Source organism: Neopsephotus bourkii, unplaced genomic scaffold (assembly GCF_033783945.1).
Source record: "Neopsephotus bourkii isolate Nb327-2 ecotype Australia unplaced genomic scaffold, CSIRO-AGI_Nbou_v1 NB_1638, whole genome shotgun sequence".
NCBI classification, from domain to species: Eukaryota; Metazoa; Chordata; class Aves; order Psittaciformes; family Psittacidae; genus Neopsephotus; species Neopsephotus bourkii.
The window spans coordinates 5,340,332-5,362,166 of NW_026902113.1; the positions used below are offsets into that span (position 1 = coordinate 5,340,332).

At 37.2% G+C, this 21,835-nt stretch overlaps 1 protein-coding gene across 1 annotated transcript in view; it reads left to right on the plus strand.

Annotated features, from left to right (window-relative positions):
* ATM (ATM serine/threonine kinase) overlaps nucleotides 1-21,835 on the plus strand; it is a 65,401-nt gene that overhangs the window by 14,246 nt on the left and 29,320 nt on the right. Inside the window, exons 13-33 of the mRNA XM_061374388.1 lie at nucleotides 822-1,047; nucleotides 1,647-1,778; nucleotides 2,387-2,512; nucleotides 2,625-2,714; nucleotides 5,487-5,658; nucleotides 6,836-7,035; nucleotides 7,506-7,588; nucleotides 7,700-7,855; nucleotides 8,208-8,283; nucleotides 8,435-8,565; nucleotides 9,669-9,789; nucleotides 11,906-12,082; nucleotides 12,841-13,010; nucleotides 13,314-13,560; nucleotides 14,163-14,278; nucleotides 15,765-15,891; nucleotides 16,841-17,040; nucleotides 17,977-18,151; nucleotides 18,705-18,869; nucleotides 19,157-19,289; nucleotides 20,255-20,350. Of these exons, the coding sequence (XP_061230372.1) occupies nucleotides 822-1,047; nucleotides 1,647-1,778; nucleotides 2,387-2,512; nucleotides 2,625-2,714; nucleotides 5,487-5,658; nucleotides 6,836-7,035; nucleotides 7,506-7,588; nucleotides 7,700-7,855; nucleotides 8,208-8,283; nucleotides 8,435-8,565; nucleotides 9,669-9,789; nucleotides 11,906-12,082; nucleotides 12,841-13,010; nucleotides 13,314-13,560; nucleotides 14,163-14,278; nucleotides 15,765-15,891; nucleotides 16,841-17,040; nucleotides 17,977-18,151; nucleotides 18,705-18,869; nucleotides 19,157-19,289; nucleotides 20,255-20,350 (3,119 nt within the window). The remainder of the gene's footprint in view (nucleotides 1-821; nucleotides 1,048-1,646; nucleotides 1,779-2,386; nucleotides 2,513-2,624; nucleotides 2,715-5,486; nucleotides 5,659-6,835; nucleotides 7,036-7,505; nucleotides 7,589-7,699; nucleotides 7,856-8,207; nucleotides 8,284-8,434; nucleotides 8,566-9,668; nucleotides 9,790-11,905; nucleotides 12,083-12,840; nucleotides 13,011-13,313; nucleotides 13,561-14,162; nucleotides 14,279-15,764; nucleotides 15,892-16,840; nucleotides 17,041-17,976; nucleotides 18,152-18,704; nucleotides 18,870-19,156; nucleotides 19,290-20,254; nucleotides 20,351-21,835) is intronic.

The following is a 21,835-nucleotide window of genomic DNA, read 5'->3' on the forward strand; positions in this document are numbered from 1 at the left end:
TTTTGCTGACAGTCAAAGCTTCAGGTACTGAACAAAATACCTTATATGGGCTACGTGTATTATTTATCTTCAGTGATTTAGCTAAATATTTGTCTCTTTAACCACCAAGTACGCTAGGTATATCAACTCATTATATTTTTCGAATAATATGTAGTTTTATGGAAATACCTGTTCATGCTTTATAACATTACCTTCCATTCTAAAGGAAACATATCTAAAGATTTTTCTTGAAGATTAATGTTAAGTGAAAACTTGGCTAGATGTTTACTGTCCATATATCCTCATGCCACTCCACCTGTATTTGTGGCCCCAGCCTCACTTTACTTGATTCTGTCAGAGTCACTCTTACGCATGCTGTTACATATTTCAGTGATAGATATGTTCAAGCCCTTGGACTATATCCAGTTTCCTCTTAATAAACTAAAATGTGTATAACTTGTCATGATGAAATATAAGACCTTCCTACTAGAAGCTAAAAATACTATTTTTCAGGGTGGTTTTGGATTTCTGTGCCAGTTGTGTAAAGTAGACTGAGGTTAGCCATCTTAACGCAGAACAGATGCTGCTATATGAACTACAGTAGAATATATGATGCATATGCAGGCTTCACTTTTGCTTGCAGTTTCTTCAGATAGAGCTAAAGTTGTATCCATTGCCAAATCAAAGTCACCTCAGAAATTAGAAATCTACCAGAGTTTGGAAACACAAAAAGATAAAATATTTTATTTTGCTTTTTTTGTTTCTTGTATTTAAATGATAGTTTTAAAGTCTTGTAAGTTGTATACTGACCACTAAAGTAAGAATTATGTCTCCTCTTCAAGTATGCAGCATTTGCAACGGAAAGAAGAAAGCAATTTTTCCGATGTTGAAGAGCTGTATTTGCAGACAACATTTGATGAAATGGATATTTTCACTAACTTTGCAGTAAATGTTGCAGATAAAAATGTGACTGGTTCAAGACTTACTGTCAACCAGAATCTTAGGGAAACATTGGAGCAATGTCTTTTAGCAATGGCAGAAAAGCTTTTAAGCATCCATGCTTCTAAGGTAAGTTGGAAATGACTGTTACATCTTTGTGCTCCCAAACAATGTGTTTTCAAGGCCAAAGTACATAGATTTTAATTCCTTTTGCCACTAAAAGTTCAACAACAGGCATTTAAAAAACTATATCCAATAATACAAGGTAGAAAAATCTGCATTTCTTTATGGATATTTCGCCAATGATGTCATTTTCAAAATTATGGGAATACACAGAAGCTGTATAGCAGTGGAAATGCGTGCAAAGCTGCCACATAAACCACCTGCCCTGCTTTTTGTGATACTGGTTTCAGTTTCTGTGACCCTGTAATGCTTTAAGCCCTTGCCAGTTTTCAGCCAAGATAGCCTGAGACACAGAGGTCTCAAATATTTAGGTTTTGTAAAAAGATGCAGCTTGTGTAAAGGACTAGTTGTAAAAGAAAGCTGCAAGTATGGATTATATTAACACTGACTTGAGGCAGCATCTGAAATACTGCATCAAGTTTTAGGCCTCCAAGGCGCTTCATGCATGCAGAAGAGGCCACTGAGATGGTAGGGGCTCCAAACAATTCTGTGTTTTGATGAAGAAGTTTCATGGTAAACCATGGTATTCATACTGTGTGTTTTAGCCTAAGGTGGTTACAGCAGAACACCTTGTCAGATGTGCCAGTCTCTTGACTGGTGTTCTTGGCTGCTATTGCTACACTGGTGTACTTAAAGAAGAGGATGCCTGTAAATCAGCGCTGTTCCAGAAGGCTAAGGTAAGCAGCAATGCATTAGGGAGCTATTAAAAATGAAATAAACCATTAAATGGAAATAATTTTAAGAACTCTATTCATGTTGTCAGTACACCAATGCATTAGTTTTGCAGGGGAAGGTTGTAAATACTGATACGTTTCTGAGTCACCCCTTTTTAAATATAAATTTATAAGTAACAATGGACATGTAGACATGTCCTTAGGTCTTTCATGCAGGAATTTGTTAAGATCGTTTGATGGTTTAAACTGGTACGAAGACAGCTATTATTATTATTGCTGATACTACTACTACTGCTGTCAGAAGTTATTTTTTGCCTAAATATGGAAACCTCAAACTTACACATCATGGAGAGATGCTATATTTTTCTTTTGTAATGAAAGTGTCAATGTTACAGACAGGTCTGGGCCTTTTTTTGTCACTTCCAGAGCAGAAAGTGCAAAAAAACAAAGAAAGAAAAAAGGTCAAAACCCATTGATACCACACTGTAAATATCAAAGCTATATGAATGAGAATGTATGAATGAGAATCATATCCTTTTGTCTCTATGTGCACTGTGTATGTACCAATGTATAAAGGAATATAACTGGTATTTTAACTGTTGTATTTTTAGTCTCTCATTCATTATGCTGGAGAAAGCATTTCTCTGTCTAAAAACAAAGTAAATGAAGATGCCCAGATCAACTCCCTGAGGACTTTGATAATGCAGTGTACAAAATGCTTATGCAATTGTGTGAAGGTAAAGCTTTTCAAGGAATTTATATTTCTTTCTTCATTAACGGAATCATGAAGTGAATATCACATACATGGTACCTGAAAAAAATGAATTAACCTATCTTACTTTCTTACAGAACAGTGCTAATAAAATGCACTCTGATATATTCCTGCGTTTGTTAACATCAAAATTTATGAATGACCTTGTAGATACTTGCAAAAATCTGGTAAGTATTTTCCATTGTTTCTGATGTCTGCTTCTAAATTCAGTGCTCTTCTGCAAGAGGATTATTTTTACATTATAACAGTTTGGAGGCAAACCAAATGACATACATATTACTAAACAAATGAACCAAAATACATTGAGTTTTGTAGAGAATTTCTAACTGTAAACTTTTCTATTTAGCATTTGAACACAGGCGTAGGGGAAAAATGAGAGCAGGCGGATAAAGTCTGATGAGTGCTAGCATGCCAGCTGACACTGAAAACCATAGAATCATAGAATAGTTAGGGTTGGAAAGGACCTTAAGATCATCAAGTTCCAACCCCCCTGCTATGGGCAGGGACACCTCGCTCTAAACCATCTCACCCAAGGCCTCGTCCAACCTGGCCTTGAACACTGCCAGGGATGGAGCATTCACAACCTCCTTGGGCAACCTATTCCAGTGCCTCACCACCCTAATAGGAAAGAATTTCTTCTTTATATCCAATCTAAACGTCCCCTGTTTAAGTTTTAACCCATTACCCCTTGTCTTATCACTACAGTCCCTAATGAAGATTCCATCCCCAGCATCCCTATATGCCCCCTTCAGATACTGGAAGGCTGCTATGAGGTCTCCATGCAGCCTTCTCTTCTCCAGGCTGAACAGCCCCAACTTTCTCAGCCTATCTTCATATGGGAGGTACTCCAGTCCCCTGATCATTCTCGTGGCTCTCCTCTGGACTTGTTCCAACAGATCCATATCCTTTTTATGTTGAGGACACCAGAACTGTACACAATACTCCAAGTGAGGTCTCATGAGAGCAGAGTAAAGGGGCAGGATCACCTCCTTCGACCTGCTGGTCACACTCCTTTTGATGCAGCCCAGGATACGGTTGGCTTTCTGGGCTGCAAGTGCACACTGAAGCAGGCTCATGTTCATTTTCTCATTGACCAGCACACCCAAGACCTTCTCCGCAGGGCTGCTCTGAATCTCTTCTCTGCCCAGCCTGTAGTTGTGTCTGGGGTTGCTCCGACCCAGGTGTAGGACCTTGCACTTTACATGGTTAAACTTCATAAGGTTGGCATCAGCCCACCTCACAAGTGTGTCAAGGTCCCTCTGTATGGCATTCCTTCCCTCCACCGTATCAACCGAACCACACAGCTTGGTGTCATTGGCAAACTTGCTGAGGGCGCACTCAATCCCACTGTCCGTGTCAGCGACAAAGATGTTGAACAAGACCGGTCCCAACACTGATCCCTGAGGGACACCAGTCACTACAGGTCTTCAGCCGGACATTGAGCCATTGACCACAACTCTTTGTGTGCAGCCATCCAGCCAGTTCTTTATCCCCCGAGTGGTCCATTCATCAAATTGATGTCTCTCCAATTTAGAGACAAGAATGTCGTGTGAGACAGTGTTGAACGCTTTGCACAAGTCCAGGTAGATGACATCAACTGCTCTACCCCTGTCCATCAGTTCTGTAGCCCCATCATAAAAGGCCACCAAATTGGTCAGGCAGGATTTCCCCTTAGTGAAGCCATGTTGGCTGTCACCAAGCACATTGTTGTTTTTCACGTGCCTTAGCATGCCTTCCAGGAGAATCTGCTCCATGATTTTGCCAGGCACAGAGGTGAGACTGACTGGTCTGTAATTGCCTGGGTCATCCATTTTCCCTCTCTTGAAAATGGGGGTTATATTTCCCTTTTTCCAGTTGTCAGGAACTTCACCTGACTGCCATGGTTTTTCAAATATGATGGCCAGTGTGTTAGCAACTTCATTTGCCAGCTCCTTCAGGACCCACAGATGGATTTCATCAGGACTCATGGACTTGCGCATGCTCAGATTTTTAAGATGGTCTTGAACCAGTTCCTCTCCTACAGTGAGCCCAAGGTCTTCATTGTCACAGTCCTTGCATCTGCCTTCCAAGACTTGGGTGGTGCAGTCAGAGCCTTTGCTAGAGAAGACCGAGGCAAAGAAGTCACAAAGAACCTCAGCCTTCTCCAAATCCTGTGTAGCTAGTTCAGCTGAGAGCTTCCTGAGCGGGCCTACGTTCTCCCTAATCTGTTTTTGTGTATGTTATTTTTGGATTTTTATTTAATACTGTGTTGAAGTAAAAATTTTACGCCACAGGAAAAATTTCTATAAGATATGAGACTTTAATGCACTTCTAAACTTCTAAAAGCTTCTGTTTGGTTTGTATTTTGATGAACTTATGTGCCTTAGAACACTTTGAAGGTGTTTATTTTGTAAGTATTGAATTTAACTGTAAATGACCCTTTTCTCATTGAAAAAAGTAATTGGGGTGGACATCATTGTGTTTAGTACAACTCTTAAAATGTCTCGTTTTGGCCTGTCGTCTCGTAATCAGATTTGGTTAGGCAAAATCTTTTTTCAGATGAGAAGAAGCTGAGGTCTTACCTTCTGTTAACTTGTCATCTGGTAGGGAAAGTAGTACTTAATTTGCCCTCGAAAATGTCATATGCATTCTTTTAATTTCTCTGTAATTATGTAGTGAAAAGTTTGAGAGTCTCATAGGGAGAATTGTTTTTCAGACACTGACAATGTCCTTAGCACCATCTAAAACACAGAGACTAGTACCTGGCATAAGAAGCTTCTATGCTAAAGAGAATAGTTCACATCAGAGAATTCACATATGTAGATTTGGTTTATTCCAAAGGCTGAAATTCATTAGTTCAGTGTAGCCCATGTTGACTTCAGCCATTCTAGGTCACTGGGAAACAGTAGTGCGTTACCTTGTCTTATGCGAACTTTAAAAGTATGTGGTGTTTTTGTCAGATGACATTTACTGGAAAACCAAACATACTGGGAGAAGTGGATCTAGTGGGTAATGATCCTGAGGAGAGTATAATGGAAGGAGATAACCAGGTATCTGATGATCTGTTTGATGATCCTGCAGTGACTGGCATCAGTGATACAAGTGAATCTAGTGAGATGCAAAATGTAACAGGTAAGTCTTCTTTGTGTCCAAAACTATTTGCAAAAGCTTATTTTTACAGATTGCTCTTTGTTTCCTTAAAAGACAGCGACATACAAAACTATGTTGCTTTATTGAAGCACATATTGATTGAACCAAGTACTTTCTAAACAATAATTCTTTTGTACGTCATTAGTGTTTTAAAGATATTAATGAATTGTTCTAGCTCATTTAGAAAGGAGTTTATTTTTTATTTTATAAATAGTAGAATGCAAGCAGAGAAGCTGTCTAACTTGTTCAGTGTCAGGCAGAATTGTTGGCAAAGAGGAGACTGAAAAGTGTGTCAGTAGGACACTTCTCTCTGTCATTAGACTGAGCTTAATTTTCTCAGAAGTATTCCTATTTAACTTTTCTCCTTTTCCTGATAAGTAGTTATTGACAGGATTGGATTCTTATATCTCTGGACGTGCAGAGGTACAGGAGCATGAATCCTGTTAGGAGCTACAAGTTTTGATGTTCTTTTTGTTTTAAGTTCTTTCTTAAAATGGTGTGTATCTTAGTTTGTAATCAGGACTATGTCTTCCAATTATTATTGAATGAGAAGGAAATCAGGGTGTTTGTTAATGCCACAAACAGCAGCTGGTCTGTTTTCCCCATCATGTTGAATTATCTTTAGAAGTATCTTCCCAAACCATCTAATAAATCTAATATATAAAGTTTGCAATTGCAGAAAGTTACAAGAGTTCTATATGTGACAGAAGAATTGCATTTGTAACTACTTTGTTTAGGTTATAATTGACATTTCAGTGAGGGTGTTAGAGTAGCATTCATTATAATAGTTTCAATTTTGGGAAAGCTTTGAATCTGTAGTTTAAAATATATCCTGAGTTATAGTTAATAGCACAAAAGAGCACAGTTGTAGATAGTCTGATGAGTTCACTGTAACCTTGATGGAGAAATCAGCCATATATAAAAAAAATTAAAGCCTTTGTTTTAGAGAAGGCATTTGAAAAAGTGGTAAACACACTCAAGAAGCTGTTACTGATACAGTAACTTCTTAATAACAAATAAACTTAAAGGTTTCTAGTATTTTATTTATTCTGGAAATATAAATTAGTTTTGTAAAGACCTGAAATGTTACCAGGTTGTTGTTGTTTGTTTTTTTATGGTCCTTGGGGAAGCATTTCTTACATGAAAATCTTATTTTCAGGTGCTTTGAGCCCATTAGCTGAAGAACAGTTGACAAAGCAGGATTTACTTCTCCTTGAAATCCTGAGATTCTTATGTATTTGTGTAACTACAGTCCAAATTCAAACAGTGAGTTTCGGAGTCTCTGATATACGGAGGAAGCTATTAATGCTTACTGATGGTAGTGTCTTTGACAGTGCTAAGCCACTGCACCTGCATGTGGTGAGTGTGAGCTTTTTCTTACAGCCGACCCATCTCTGTGTTTGATTGGTTTTAAACTTGCATATTCTCGTCAATTATATATTCTTGTCTTTGTCTTGTTATATGTCCCCTGAGAAGACATTAAACCAGCTTTTAGTGTTTTGAAGTGCATTGTAAGCCAGAAAATAGAGTTGAGAAGTGTAAACATCCTGTCTTTATCATTAATTAATTGTTAAATAGAAATAGTGGTACAATAGGCTCTGTGTTTTAGTTTACAAAGAAAATATTTTTGACTACCAAACCAAAAAATTTCATGAGCCATATTACTGTGTGACAGTCTTTGCATGAAAAGATGGTCAGAGTGTAACATGTAAGAGCTGTTATACACTAGGTATCCTTACTGCATGATTTCATGTAAGAGTTACAGGAATTGTGCTAGAGTTTTTGCTTATTTTCCATTTTGGTTCTTTCTTTTTTTTTTAATTCCCCAGTACTTGGTCCTTTTGAAGGAGCTCCCTATTGAAGAACACCTCTTGCCTGAAGACGATGTTCATATGCTTCTTCAGCCTCTTTCGTAAGGGAGAAACTATTCAGCATGTGTTAGAGCTATTTTAGTTCAACAGCTAGAGGATTTGTAAACAGCTGTTTAGTGTTTCAACATGCTTTTTCTTTCTTTCTGTCACAGTTCCCTGTGTTCTTTGTACCGCCGAGATCAAGAAGTTTGTGAAGTCATTCTGAATAATTTGCTTCCTATAGCAGTACAGTTGGCCCGGTCCAACACAGATGCTGAAAAGACAGGACATGCGCGAGGACAATTTTTGACAGTTGTTGGAGCCTTTTGGTATGTTTTGTCTATTTAATGCAGAAGTCTGTTGGACATAAAAATTTTAACTTTTGCTATCAGTGTGAAGACTGTAGTACTATTGTTTGTCTTGCTGTTGGTATCGTATGATATTTTTATCTAGCATTTAGCTTTCTAGATTTTCTGTGTCATGTTGTATTTGTAGCAAGGAATCGTATTGTCCTTAAGATAGTGTTAGAACAGTAAATTCTGCACTGTTGTATATTGACAAAGACTGCCTATTGAGCACGAAAGACTGAAATGTGAGCAGCAGAAACTTGTCAGACTTATTTTCAGAACTGCTTTTAATTTATTTAAATATTTTCATTTATTCAAATCTTCTTTATTTTAGGCATTTATCTCAAGGAGGGAAATGCACAGCACCAGTAAGAGTGGCCCTTTTAAAGTGCACGAAAGCCCTGCTTGAGGTAATCCCATATTTTCTGGCATTCATTAGCATATCAAGTATATACTCAAGGTGTACCCAAAAACAGTATCTGAAGATCTTTTGTATACATCAGTGTATATTCCATTGTGGATCTTCTGTATATTTTAAACCACAATGTTAATATTCTTCAGGCTGATCCTTACTGCGAGTGGGCGATCCTTAATGTGATAAATGAAGATCTATCTGTGAGCGATGCTTTTCCCCATTTTCTCGCAGATAGCCACCATCAAGTTCGCTTTCTTGCTGCAAAGTCAATTACCAGGTGATAATGTAGCTCTTTTTTTCTGATGATAATGATGCTTAATTTCACTTAACTATATTTATGATAGCAAATTTTGCACTACGTTTATTATGCAAAACTTGAATAGGAAATAGTTAATCCTCTAGAAATAGATTATGTGCATTGCGTAGCATAAAAAGCTTTTCAAAGGATGTTAGGTTTTGAATACTGTATATAGTTGTTCATACATAAAAAGGGATATAACTGAACTGGAATAGGAGTAAAGGAGGGATGTTCAAAATAATGAAAAACTTTATGCACAGCTATTGGTTGCATAAACTAGAGCTCTTTAGCATAAAAAGAGTTGAAATGCAGGAGGTATAATAGAAGTACAAAATCAGGAGTGGAACAAAGTGAGGATTGGGAGTCTTTTCCAGTTTAAAGACTAGGGGACATCAAGTGAAGCTAACAGGTTCAAGATGCTAAGAAAATATGGTTTACTTCTTCATACAACATTCAGTTATCCTGAGTGTTATCCTACCTCCTTCAACTCTCTGAATGTTTTGAGGGATTCAAAAAGCAGCAAATTCATGAGAGAAAATCATAATATGGTCTGGTTAGAGCATCTCTGGACAAATATTATATTCAAGGAATTATTATGCATACAAGTCAAGCATATGGTGATCTTTTTTAGGTATCTGCTAATAGTCATGTAGAAATAAATGGCTAGAGTAACATTTTGTCCAATCCACTGTGATGTTGCCAGTTTTTTTGCAAAGAGGAAAGTGGGTTGGGCCTCTACAAAAAAATAATAATAATTCTTTCAGACACTTTTTACATATTCCCAAAGTAATTCATGACATGAAATGTTGCATTACAATGGACATCTGAAGTTTGGCTTCCTGCACTTGGCAGAGGTTGGGAGACTTTTATAGCTATTTATAGACTATATTTTCAGGCTATTCTCTACCATTTTGGCCTAACAGATAGTGTTTGAGGCAGAGGAAGGAAAGACTGCTGTACAAGAAAGTTAAGAAGAAAATGATGATATTCAGAAAATTGGAAACTTTTTTTTTGACGTGCACAATATGCAGTAATTCTGTGGACTGAATGTTATGCTAATAATTATTATTCTTTTCCTAAAGTTTGTTTCAAGATGTGAAGCAGAGAGATTCTTCTGGAATGTCGAAACCTCTTCCCTTGAAGCTCCAGCAAAAAGCTTTTGAGAATGCGTATCTCAGAGTTCAGGAAGGAATGAAAAATCTGGTACCAACATCTAGTCATTAGTTTTACCTAGTTTCCGTTTTATGAATAAGACGATCATTTTAAAATGATCATGTTTTATTTTCCAAGAGCATAATTTGTTCTGGACTTACGATATCCTGAGGTGCTGTTGAAAAAAGATGGTAGTGAGGAAATTCCTTACACATCCAGTCAGTCACTATTTGACACATATTAGAACTTTCTGAACTTTTTTACTGTATGTTCCAGGCTGCTCTTTTGTATCATACTATTTCTTGTTGCAGGTTTGTGTACTGTAGCAGTTGAGAATTAAATTAAAATGGAGCCTCAATATTCTAGACGACATATAGTGAATAAGAGGCAATGTAAATTAAAATTATGTGTTCACATAATATAAAAACAGATTTATAAGCTCCAGTAAGATCATGTTTCCAGTGGTATTAAAAGCAGTGGTTTTCACAAGACCAAAATTTGCTTAAAAATCTAAACTAGTCAGAAGAAACTTAAGATGAAAGAATGGTTTTACTTCAGTGCAGTCACTAGAAGTGCCATGGGGTATGTTACTGTGGAATTTCTTTAACTGTTAATTATTCTATTAGTGTCTTAACTTTTCATCCTTCCCTGCTACCATGCTAAATCTTCTACATCACCTACATTTTCGGCTTATTTTCTGTCACACTATCATATGACTCTCTGCTGTGTTTTGTCTCTGTAACATTTGTCTTCTCTCTTGTAGCTTGGGCTTGCTGCTGAGGCCTCATCTTTCTGTCATCTCGTGTCATATCTGTACTGTCACCTCCAGTTCTTTGCCGTCTTGTCTCTCTGTTGCCTTGGCTCCCTGTTCTGTCACCTTAGCCTGCTGTTTATTAGCTTCTGCCCTTTCATTGCCGTTTCTTGTTACTTTTCAATGTTTATCACTTTGTCAGCACCTTGCTTTAATAAGGGAAGGTCTCCATTTGAATTACAACGCAGTTCATTCCTTTATGCATCAGGAGCAGAAAAGAGGCGTGTCTTATGAGTCTCTCCATCATTTCTCTTCCAAGTGCAACATTTTCAGCAGTATTTATGCCAATGCCCCTATTTTTAAATTATTTTATGGTGTTGGGACCAATCTTATTCAACATCTTTGTCAGTGACATGGACAGTGGGATTGAGTGCTCCCTTGGCAAGTTTGCCAATGACACCAAGCTGTGTGGTTTGGTTGATATGCAGGAGGGAAGGAATGCCATCCAGAGGGACCTTGACACGCTTGTGAGGTGGGCTGATGCCAGCCTTATGAAGTTTAACCATGACAAGTGCAAGGTCCTACACCTGGGTTGGAGCAATCCCAGACACAGCTACAGGCTGGGCAGAGAAGAGATTCAGAGCAGCCCTGCAGAGAAGGACTTGGGGGTGCTGGTCAATGAGAAAATGAACATGAGCCAGCTTCAGTGTGCGCCTGCAGCCCAGAAAGCCAACCGTATCCTGGGCTGCATCAAAAGGAATGTGACCAGCAGGTCAAACGAGGTGATCCTGCCCCTCTACTCTGCTCTTGTGAGACCTCACTTGGAATATTTTGTGCAGTTCTGGTGTCTTCAACATAAAAAAGGACATGTAACTGTTGGAACAAGTCCAGAGGAGGGCCACAAGGATGGTCAGGGGACTGGCGCACCTCCCATATAAAGATAGGCTGAGAAAGTTGGGGCTGTTCAGCCTGGAGAAGAGAAGGCTGCATGGAGACCTCACAGCAGCCTTCCAGTATCTGAAGGGGGCATATAAGGATGCTGGGGATGGACTGTTCATTAGGGACTGTAGTGATAAGACAAGGGGTAATGGGTTAAAACTTAAACAGGGGACGTTTAGATTGGATATAAAGAATAAATTCTTTCCTATTAGGGTGGTGAGGCACTGGAATGGGTTGCCCAGGGAGGTTGTGAATGCTCCATTGCTGGCAGTGTTCAAGGCCAGGTTGGATAGAGCCTTGGGTGGCATGTGAGATGTCCCTGCCCATGTGTCCCCTTAGTGCGAGGTGTCCCTGCCCATGGCAGGAACTAGATAATCTTAAGGTCCTTTCCAGCTCTAACTATTCTATGATTCTATTTATTAATTAGAAGATTGCTTTAACAGAATGTTTGTATGAGTGCATTATTTCTTCTTGAAGATCAGGGGTGATGCAAGTCCTGAAGATCTTTTGGACAGACAGTGTAATGGAAAAGCCTCTTTGCTGATGCTTATAACCATGGTTTTGTGCTGCAGTCCAGTTTGTGAAAAGCAAGCTTTGTTTGCTATTTGCCAGTCTATGAAAGAGAATGGATTAGAATCTCACCTTGTGAAAAAGGCAAGTATAAAATTCCTTTTTATACTTAGGTTCTAAATTTAGGTTAGTTTAAAATTGGAATGTTAAAATACGCTTTTGTCAGTACTGAAAGTTAAGTTTTGTAAAAGTGTGACTAGTGTAGGACTTGAATATCTGAATGTATTTGTCATTATATTTAATGACTTCCATAGAAATAATGACATCATAAAAGGAATTTTAACTGTAAATCTTCTATGTCAAAATCTGTATCTGAAATACTGATTTTTATACATTGAAGATTGCAGATCTCATTAAAAAAAGAAATAAATCTTTCTATCCAGTGGAAGTAAAATGAATTTTCCAGTGTGAAAACATGTAAAATAAATGCAGTGTATTGGAAGATAGTATGTATCTTGTGTACTTTAATTTTGAAGTTCATAAGGGTGTGCTGAAGTAATTGCTGTTTATATGTCAACCTTTCATGCCAGTCACCTTTTAGTGCACTTGTCCTTTTTATGCTTTCTTTCTATTTGTTGCCTGTTGTTTTTACACACAGTCTCTACCCACAAAATGTGTACTGTCCTTTGTGTACCACCTCATACTGGGTAGTTGTAGTTTCTTAATTGAACTGTTTTGAGATACAGCAATACAAATGATAAATTGCTTATGCTAAAGAGGAGCTGAGTTATAAAAGCAGTCATTAAAAGGCTGGGGAGGGCATGGAGGTGTAGTACTGCACGTTTGTCATAGTGTCACTGTGTACTCTGCATGCTGTTTCTGCAATCCTATTTCATGCACAGGTTTTGGAAAAAGTGTCTGATATTTTCGGCTATAAAAGTATAGAAGACTTCATGACTTCACATTTAGACTATTTGGTGATGGAATGGCTGAAAATAAATGACAGTGGATATAGCCTGTCTGCTTTTCCTTACGTTCTTCTGAACCACACTAGCCTTGAGGAATTCTACAGGTAAATTTGTTACATGAAAGCATTTTATTTAGATTTATTTACAATTATGACAGAGGGTTTCAGATTTCTAAATGTATTAATACATGAGGTTTTTGTTGAATATAACATATTGAGACCTTCTAAAATGTATTCCAAGGATCTTGTATTATATTTGTGCTGGCAGTATTCAAATTTTTTTGTATAGTAGTAGCTAGACAATAATCACACAGTTATGCAGTAGAGGAATGGTATTTGCTGTATGACACTTGAGACTTCTGAAAATGTACTACAAGGACACTCAGGAAATGTATTTACTGTGTGTAGGTCTTGTTACAAAGTTTTGGTTCCACACCTGGTGATTAGAAGTCAATTTGAAGAAGTGAAATCACTTGCCAACAAAATTGAAAAAGACTGGAGGCAAGTTCTAGGAGACTGTTTTCCGAAGATACTTGTGAATATCCTCCCATATTTTGCCTATCAAAGCCATGGAAACAGTGAAGTAGCAGAGCAAAGAAGTGTGGCTTCTAAAGTCTATGACATGCTTAAGGATGAAAACTGCTTAGGAAAACAGGTATCCGTTTTAAATGTATAAATTGAGTGCTCTGGCATTTAATAGATTTGAAAGAAACTTCTTTATATTCTGTAAAAGTACAAATAGCTCAAGTTCAGAATTATTATTTTAATACAACCAAGCTAGCCACATTTTTATCCCAGGGTTCTCAAGTAGCTCTTCAATAGAAACCTTCAGCAGACAGTTGACTTGAAATATGATTTTTTTTCAGAATGTAATAACAACTTTTTTACCATTCATTTACAACCCGGAGTTTACTGGTCATATATCTGTTTAAGAAAGTCATGTTTTCCTCATACAATATTTTATTAATAATGCTTTATGAGGAGTCATCCTCTCTAGAGGCAGACTATATTCAGAACTATCAGGTAGTAAAATGGTTTTTCTTCTAAGTACTGTAGGAAAGTAAATTGTTCTACCTGTAACTGCCATAGGTAAGACTTAACCAGGCTTAATTTTTTTATTGAATTGTATGTCATGAATGATTGAACAAATAGAGAATCCATACAGGAAAAAATGGGATTTCTCAGAAAAGGCATGTTAAATTATTTTAGCTGAAATGGTTTTTTTTCCTTCTTAAACCACTATTTTTCTTCTTCTAGCAAATTGACAATTTGTCTCATAGTAACTTACCAGAGATTGTGGTTGAACTGTTGATGACCTTACATGAACCACCTGATGCTCCAGAAGGAGGAGCTCAGCTAAGTAAATATGTAAGGTATGTGTTTGTATATTTTCTAAACTGTGTTTGTATAATATAGTGCATTAAAATGTGCCCTCATGTATAAGAAGAGGTGGCCTTGAAGTTGAGAATTCATGTATTTTATTGTCATCAGTAATGATGTATCATAGCCATGGTTTCTCACATCATTATTCCCCAGTAAGAAGAACCTCTGTAATACTACAGCTAGGTTAGATATTGGGAAGAAATTCTTTACTGTGGGGATGGTGAGGCACTGGAACAGGCTGCCTGGAGAATTTATAGCTGCCACATTATTGGAAGCCTTCAAGGTCAGGTTGGACAGGGTTTTGAACATCCTGGTCTACTGGAAGGTGTCCCTGGCCGTGGTAGGGGAGTTGGAACTAAATGATCTTTAAGGTCCCTTCCAACTCAAACCATTCTGTGATTTTATAAAAAATGAATAGGTGTGCCAGGGAATGCCATTGTATGTTGGTGAGCTGGACATGTGGCAATGCCAATTTAAATTAGTTCAAATTTGGATGTAAGATTGGTCAGCTTTTAATGTCTAAATTTATATGATTCTTTTAAAGGCCTTTAAATGTTTAGAAGTCACTGAGAAGTGAAGTGAAACGTTTCTTAGCAGTTCTTGTAGTGTCTGCTCTTGCCATTGGTAAGGAGATTGCTTAAGCAATGTCAAATAAATGATAGAAATATTCTAATGCCATAAATATCTTCATTTTTTCTGAGCTTTTCAGGCTTTGTTGTTATGAAAATACCACTATTTGCATAATTGCAAATTGCAAATAGTTTTACGGATTTTTGTGTTTAGATACAAATGAGGTGGAAAAATATCACATTTTCTGAAGCCATTGAAGAAGATACTATTATTGTAGAAACGTAAAGTTGAAAGAAACCAAAGCTTTTCTATAAGATTCTGCCAAAAGTTAAATGGTTGAGGATTTCAGAACTTTTTGTAGAAGAAATTTGTTTCAGTGAGTTTATTAACAGACTGTGGTGTCTGCTTGTAATTGAAGTTTTTCTTTCCAAGAAGTGAATGGTAAGAATGAGAGCAATGAAACTTAGATTTTGCTGGTTTGTTACTATCATGTTGCGTTTCTTTTTGAGGTCCCAGCAAAGTCAACTACCTTATTCTAATGGGAAGATTCATGGTTACTTTTTTCTCAAGCAAATTGTTCCCATAATTGCAAAGTGCAGAAGCCTTTTTCCATGACTTTCAGTTATAATTTTCTACTAGGTGGCTTAGATGAGATGAATATGTGGGGTTTTAGAAATACAGTTTTTCAAAAAATAGTAGAATAATGTTAAGAAAGTGCAACTTATAAAGCTGGCATAGAAGGAAACAGCTAAAAATAAGATGTAGTTCACTCTGCTGGAGGCTTTTGGTTACTTAGTTACTGAAAGCAGAAAAAATTTCCTAGGAGTTATACATTTATTCAGTGAGACTTGTTAACATGGGGTTTGATTTTGGGAAGGAAAAAAATAGTCTCTTTCATTCATTTAGGGAACTGGATCCTGCTCCTAATCCTCCTCATTTTCCATCTTATGTGATTAAGGCAACCTTGGACTATATTAATAGCTGTCATAAAGGCAAATTGAAAAATCTTGTAGCAGTTCTTTCTAAAAGCCCTGTAAGTATGTAATGATGATTTTGTTTCTGTAGAATGTAACATTTCTTTTATGGGTACATTTTGGTTTAACTGGACATTTTCGTCATATGTATAGGTGGAAAAAAATACAACCTTAGAAACCTTTCTGTTCCTTTGTTTGCCTTCTGAAATGGAAGAAATCCTAAGCTCAGAGACACAGCAACCTTGTACACATCACATGCTTGAACTATTACATGTGTTATATAAACATAAAAAATAACAAATAATGTATAAATAGAGAAAATTACTTTAAAAGATGGGGAAATCTGTGTGCACCAGACACAGTTTAGATGCAAAAGAGCTGTTCAAAGTACACTGTTTTACTGCATATGCAACTTGTTTTGCCTATCCATAAGCAGTCTCAGAATAAGAAAAAAACCCTTTTCATGACCATGTTTGTCTAAATCCTTTGAATCTAAAAGTTAATATTGCCAGCCAGTGGAATAAATTCTTTAAAATTTAACACAACCCACCTACTACTTGAAGATAGTTACTTTTTACAATTGCAATCTGTATTGATATATTCTATGAAATACTGCAATTTGTACAACTGAACACTGAGTTTGAAAGAATATGGATTGAAGCACTGTTCAGGTTTCTAATGTTTTTAATTTGATGTTTTTTGTGTTAGTGAAAACTGCCATAACCGTTTTCTGCATAACCTTTCTTGGGATAGGGGAGAGTGGGAAGCGGGAAGGGAAGGGAGGAATGACACAGGAAAAAGAACATTAGGACGTATGTGGCTTATAGTCCTGGTTGGAGAATGAGTTTCAATCAAGGTCTTTTGTTTGTTTAAAGCAGTAAAAATAATAAAGCCTTTTTGTCCATGTCTTTTAAAAAATCTATATATAGCTATTGCTGGAGGGTTTTTTGTATACAAAGTACATCTGTATTGGCATTATGAATTTTTTTTACACATATTTATTTTTAGGATTCATTCCAGAAAATCCTTCTAGCCCTTTGTAAGCATGCGTCAGATACAACCAACATTTACAAGAAGCACAGAGCTCTTCTAATTTATCACTTGTTTGTTAGTCTTCTACTTAAAGAGATAAAAGATGGTTTAGGAGGAGCCTGGGCTTTTGTCCTCCGAGATGTAATTTACACCCTGATTCACCACATTAATAGCAGGTAAATACAGTAATTATATCTTGTTCTTCCTGACTGATTTTGATGACACAAAGGATCTTTGGGACTTTAAAGGATCCAGGAGAAATACTCAAATCATGGACTTAAGTGCAAAGTAAATGTCAAAATGTGCTTATTGAGTTAATAAAGAGTATTGACGTTTACATTCTCACCAAAAAGTAGCTAATAAAATGAGCAAAAATTGGTACATGTGTGTGTTCAGATTGAGGAAGTACCAGTTTTCTCAATCTTAAGATTTAGATGGAGATTCTTACCTTTCATAAGGACTAGAGATACTCTCTTCCTTGAGGTTTAGCTTTCGATTTCCAAGACAGTTATTCATCTAAATGTCATTTGGTTTGCATGCAAGTTGATTCCTTTGCTTGTTGGAAGCATTTCAAACCCTGGAATATTGAAAAGAGACGTGGCATTTATCATAAATCCCATTATTATGAGATTTATTGCAATGAACCCTGAAGTCTGTCACCTGGGATGGAATACTCCCATGTGTGAGTCCAGGCTTGAGAGCTGACTGGCTAGAAAGTAGCTTTGCAGAAGAGGACCCAGGCATCTTGGAGGACAATCTGGATGAATCTGTAGCATGCCTTTCATCACCACATGTTGATGGTGTACTGAACTGTGCTGGTGAGAGTGTACCCAGCAAGATGAGGGAAATAGCCATTCTCCTCTTTGAGTGTTAGGAAGCTGCAATAGGCCCATGTCCAATGTTGGGCCACTCCAGGCAAGACATGAGAGTTAAATCCTTAGAGCTGATGGATTTGGTATATTTTAAAGTTTAGAATCAGTTCCTCCTATAAAGTTTATTTATATTTCCCCTTTCCCCCTATATTTTCCTGTTGTATAATAGTTTAATACTTGAGACAATGACAATTTGTATTTCTTTAATTTCACTTTTTTTTTTTCTGTTTCTTGTGACAGACCTGTAACTATCAGAGACATATCCATGCGCAGCTTTTCACTCTGTTGTGATCTTCTTCATCACGTTTGCCACACAGCAATTACATGTTGCAATGATGCCCTGGACAGCCACCTTCATGTTATTGTAGGAACCCTAATACCTCTTGCCGTGGAACAGCCTGAGATTCAGGAACAGGTAGTTTTGAGTGGCTGCTTATTCCTTAGCTATTAGCTTTTCAGTTCATGTTCACTGTCGTTAAAGCTGTATCTATACTCCTGTTCACCTGCTGCAGAGTGGGGTCCACCCCAGGCTGCAGGTGGATATCTGCTCGACCATGGACCTCCATGGGCTGCAGGGACACAGACTGCACCATGGGCTGCAGGAGAATATATCTCTGCTCCAGTGCCTGGAGCACCTCCTCTCCTCCTTCTTCACTGACCTTGGTGTCTGCAGAGTTGTTTCTCTCGTGTATTCCGACTTCTGCCTGCAATTGGTACTGCACAGTAACTTTTTCCCCTTCTTACCTGTTACCCCAGAGGCACTACTACCATCACTAATGTGCTCGGCCTTGGTCAGTGGTGGGTCTGTCTTGGAACCAGCTGGCGTTGGCTGTATTGGACATGGGGGAAGCTTCTAGCAGCGACTCACAGAAGCCATCTCCATAGCCCCCAGCTACCAAAATCTTGCCACAGAAAAAAGGCTCAAAAATGTTTGTATTTTTTGGTTTTCATTTACTTTTTCTGTTCAGGTCCTAGGCGTGTTGAAGTATCTGGTGATAGATAACAAGGATAATGAAAATCTCTACCAAGCAATCAAATGCTTAGATCCTTTTCCTGAATATCCTGCTTTTAAAGATTTGCGAGCAACTCAACAGAAAATAAAATACAGTAAAGGACCATATTCTCTTTTAGAGGTAATTACATTTTAAAATATATCTCATGACAGAGTGGTTTTTGTAACGCAAACTTTCAAGAGGAAATTCTCTAGCCATAGATACGGCTAGAGAAAGTAAATCTTGAAAAAGATTTAAGTTAGACATGTGGATTCTTTTTCTTGCCAATTTCAGACACCGAGGTGTTTGTAGGTCTCCATTTATTTTGCGTCTATTCATATCCACATGTGGACTGCTGAGAGCCACTTTTTTACTTGAAGCTTTTATTTGTATGCTGTATGTGCTTAATGCAAAATGTTGCTTTGCAGGAAATCAATCACTTTCTCTCAGTTGGTGTTTGTGATTCATTGCCCTTAACACGACTTGAAGGACTGTATGATTTACGCAAGCAATTGGAACAATATAAAGATCAGATGAAGGATCTCCTGAAAAATTTCCAGGGTACTGACATCTACTTTTCTATTGTATCGTATATTAAACTATGATGGGCAAAACCTGGGAAAAAATACTTACTCCTTTGGAGGCGGGTGAACAAGCTTGATGAGCCTGTTGCCTTGATTTTGCCTTAAAGTCTATGAAGCACTTCTGTAACAGTACTAGAAGTATTTTAGCTGTTAAAAAGAATTTAAAAAACCAGTCACTGATAAAGGCTATAAAATGGTATTCTGAAAGCTGACATTTAAGAGATAAATTATTGCAGTTTGGACTCGAGTATTCATTTTTATAAAAATGCCAACAAACTTGAAGCCTGATTCCATGTTTCCATTCCAATCAACAGGGCAGCAGGATTTTTTTTAAAGAAGTACTGCTTTTATTCTTTTTCCCATTGGTGGATCATCATATTTTTTCATAGACTGTTCCTGAACAGCAAAATCAAATGCTTGTTTAAAAAAAAGAGACCTCAGCCAGGCAGCAAATATGTAGGGAAGTATCCATCTTGGGAGTTTATAAAGCTAGTCGAATTCTGTGAGGTTTCTGGCAAAAACCTTTATTTTGGGATATTCTTTGATTTTGTGTTTAGAACAGAAACATTGATGTTGGCCTAAGTGCTGTCAGTGGAGTCATATTGTGTGATTTTACTTTTTAAGTAATATTTTTATGCTGATACTGATATATCATGTGTTTAACGGTCATTTCTACATCAAAATACTGAAAATAATAACATTTGTGTATTCTAGTTTTGGGTATTCTTTGGCATAGTCAAATGCATAAAAAAATTTTCAAGACATGATCAGTAAGACAAAATGCTTAATTTTTTAATGTACTGTTTTAATACCAACTTCACCATTAATAAGGCATGTTGACATTAGTGGATAAAAGATTCTAAAGCAGTGTGTTCTTCTAATATGTTCACGGTACAAATACACAATGAGACTTTTGGGTTTATTTTTCTTTCTGAATGATAGAAAAGCCAGAAGATTGCGTAGTAGTGAAGTTGGTGGTGAGCTTACTGCAGCTAGCCAAGATGGCAGTTAACCATACAGGTGAAAAAGCAGTGCTAGGTAAGTTCATTAGTGCCACAGGCATCCTAAGGTTGCCATTGCAAACCCCACGTTGAAGGTGTGACCACTTTTGCTGTTACTTCCCACTGCTTTTCTGCATATGTCTTAATTTCTTGACTAATAACTTAATTTTTCATCAGTTTAGAGCCTGGTCTCTTCTAGAGTAAGTAAAGAGTCACCTGCTGTTATGTGGGTTACTTCATTAAGTTGAGAAATAGTAAGCAAAATTTGAAGAGAACTTATCTGAAAATTTGAAAGGCATGTCTTGGAGGAATTGACAATTCTCCATCTTAAAGCCTCTTATGTATTATTAAAATTGTTCACTGTTTACTGAGTACCTGATTAATGTTTGATCCAAAGCACTGCAGCTAATACCCAAATTCCATCTTCCCCAAGTGGGGAGTACCTCCGTGAAGATGATGTTTACTAAAGTTAGATGTCTAAACTAGACAGAAACACAAGTAATGAAAACATTTCCTTAATAGATAGTTGTCTAAAAGACTAATAACTGATAATTACAAATGGTGAGGACCTGAACCTCACAGTGATGTCAGTATGATACGTTCTTCATCATCTTTGCAAGCTGTATGTTTCAGCTTTTTCTGCATTGCGTTTCTTGTTTCTTAGATGATTTGTTAAATTTAGTTAAAAATACAGCCTGTGTATCTTCAGTCTGTTCTTTATTTGCTTTGGTGGCTAATACAATGTTGTAGAAAATGGAAACATTTTCAAGACACTTGCCAATTATGGGGAAAGAGCAGGGAAATAGATTTAGATTTCTTTCTGACAAACATTAAAACCTATTTTTTAAAAATGTTTTTAAGGTCAATTTTGTTTTATTTTTTGTTGTATGTAGTCGTGGGTTTGTACACTATTTTTTCTGGAAAACAAGTGAGGAACACACCGATACATCATTTTATGTGAAATGTAGGTTAATTCTCACTGAGTTTACAGGCTACTGTTTATATTTCACACAATCATAGAATAGTTAGGGTTGGAAAGGACCTTAAGATCATCGTTTTCCAACCCCCCTGCCATGGGCAGGGACACCTCGCTCTAAACCATATCACCCAAGGCCTCGTCCAACCTGGCCTTGAACACTGCCAGGGATGGAGCATTCACAACCTCCCTGGGCAACCTATTCCAGTGCCTCACCACCCTAACAGGAAAGAATTTCCTCTTTATATCCAATCTAAACTTCCCCTGTTTAAGTTTGAACCCATTACCCCTTGTTCTATCACTACAGTCCCTAATGAATTTATCATATCCTTAGGGAATGAAAATGAGTGTCTCTTAGTGGCCTTTTGCAGTTACCTGTTTCTGGCACAGATAAATATAAAATCCATATGTGATACAAACTGCAAAACCCAGAGCCATAGGCACTCCTAGAAAATTGAGTTAGAGAGCATAACTATATTAACTGAGTCGTAAGCTGCAAAATTTATATGCATATAATTTTAAAGTTCCCTAAGTGATTATAAATGT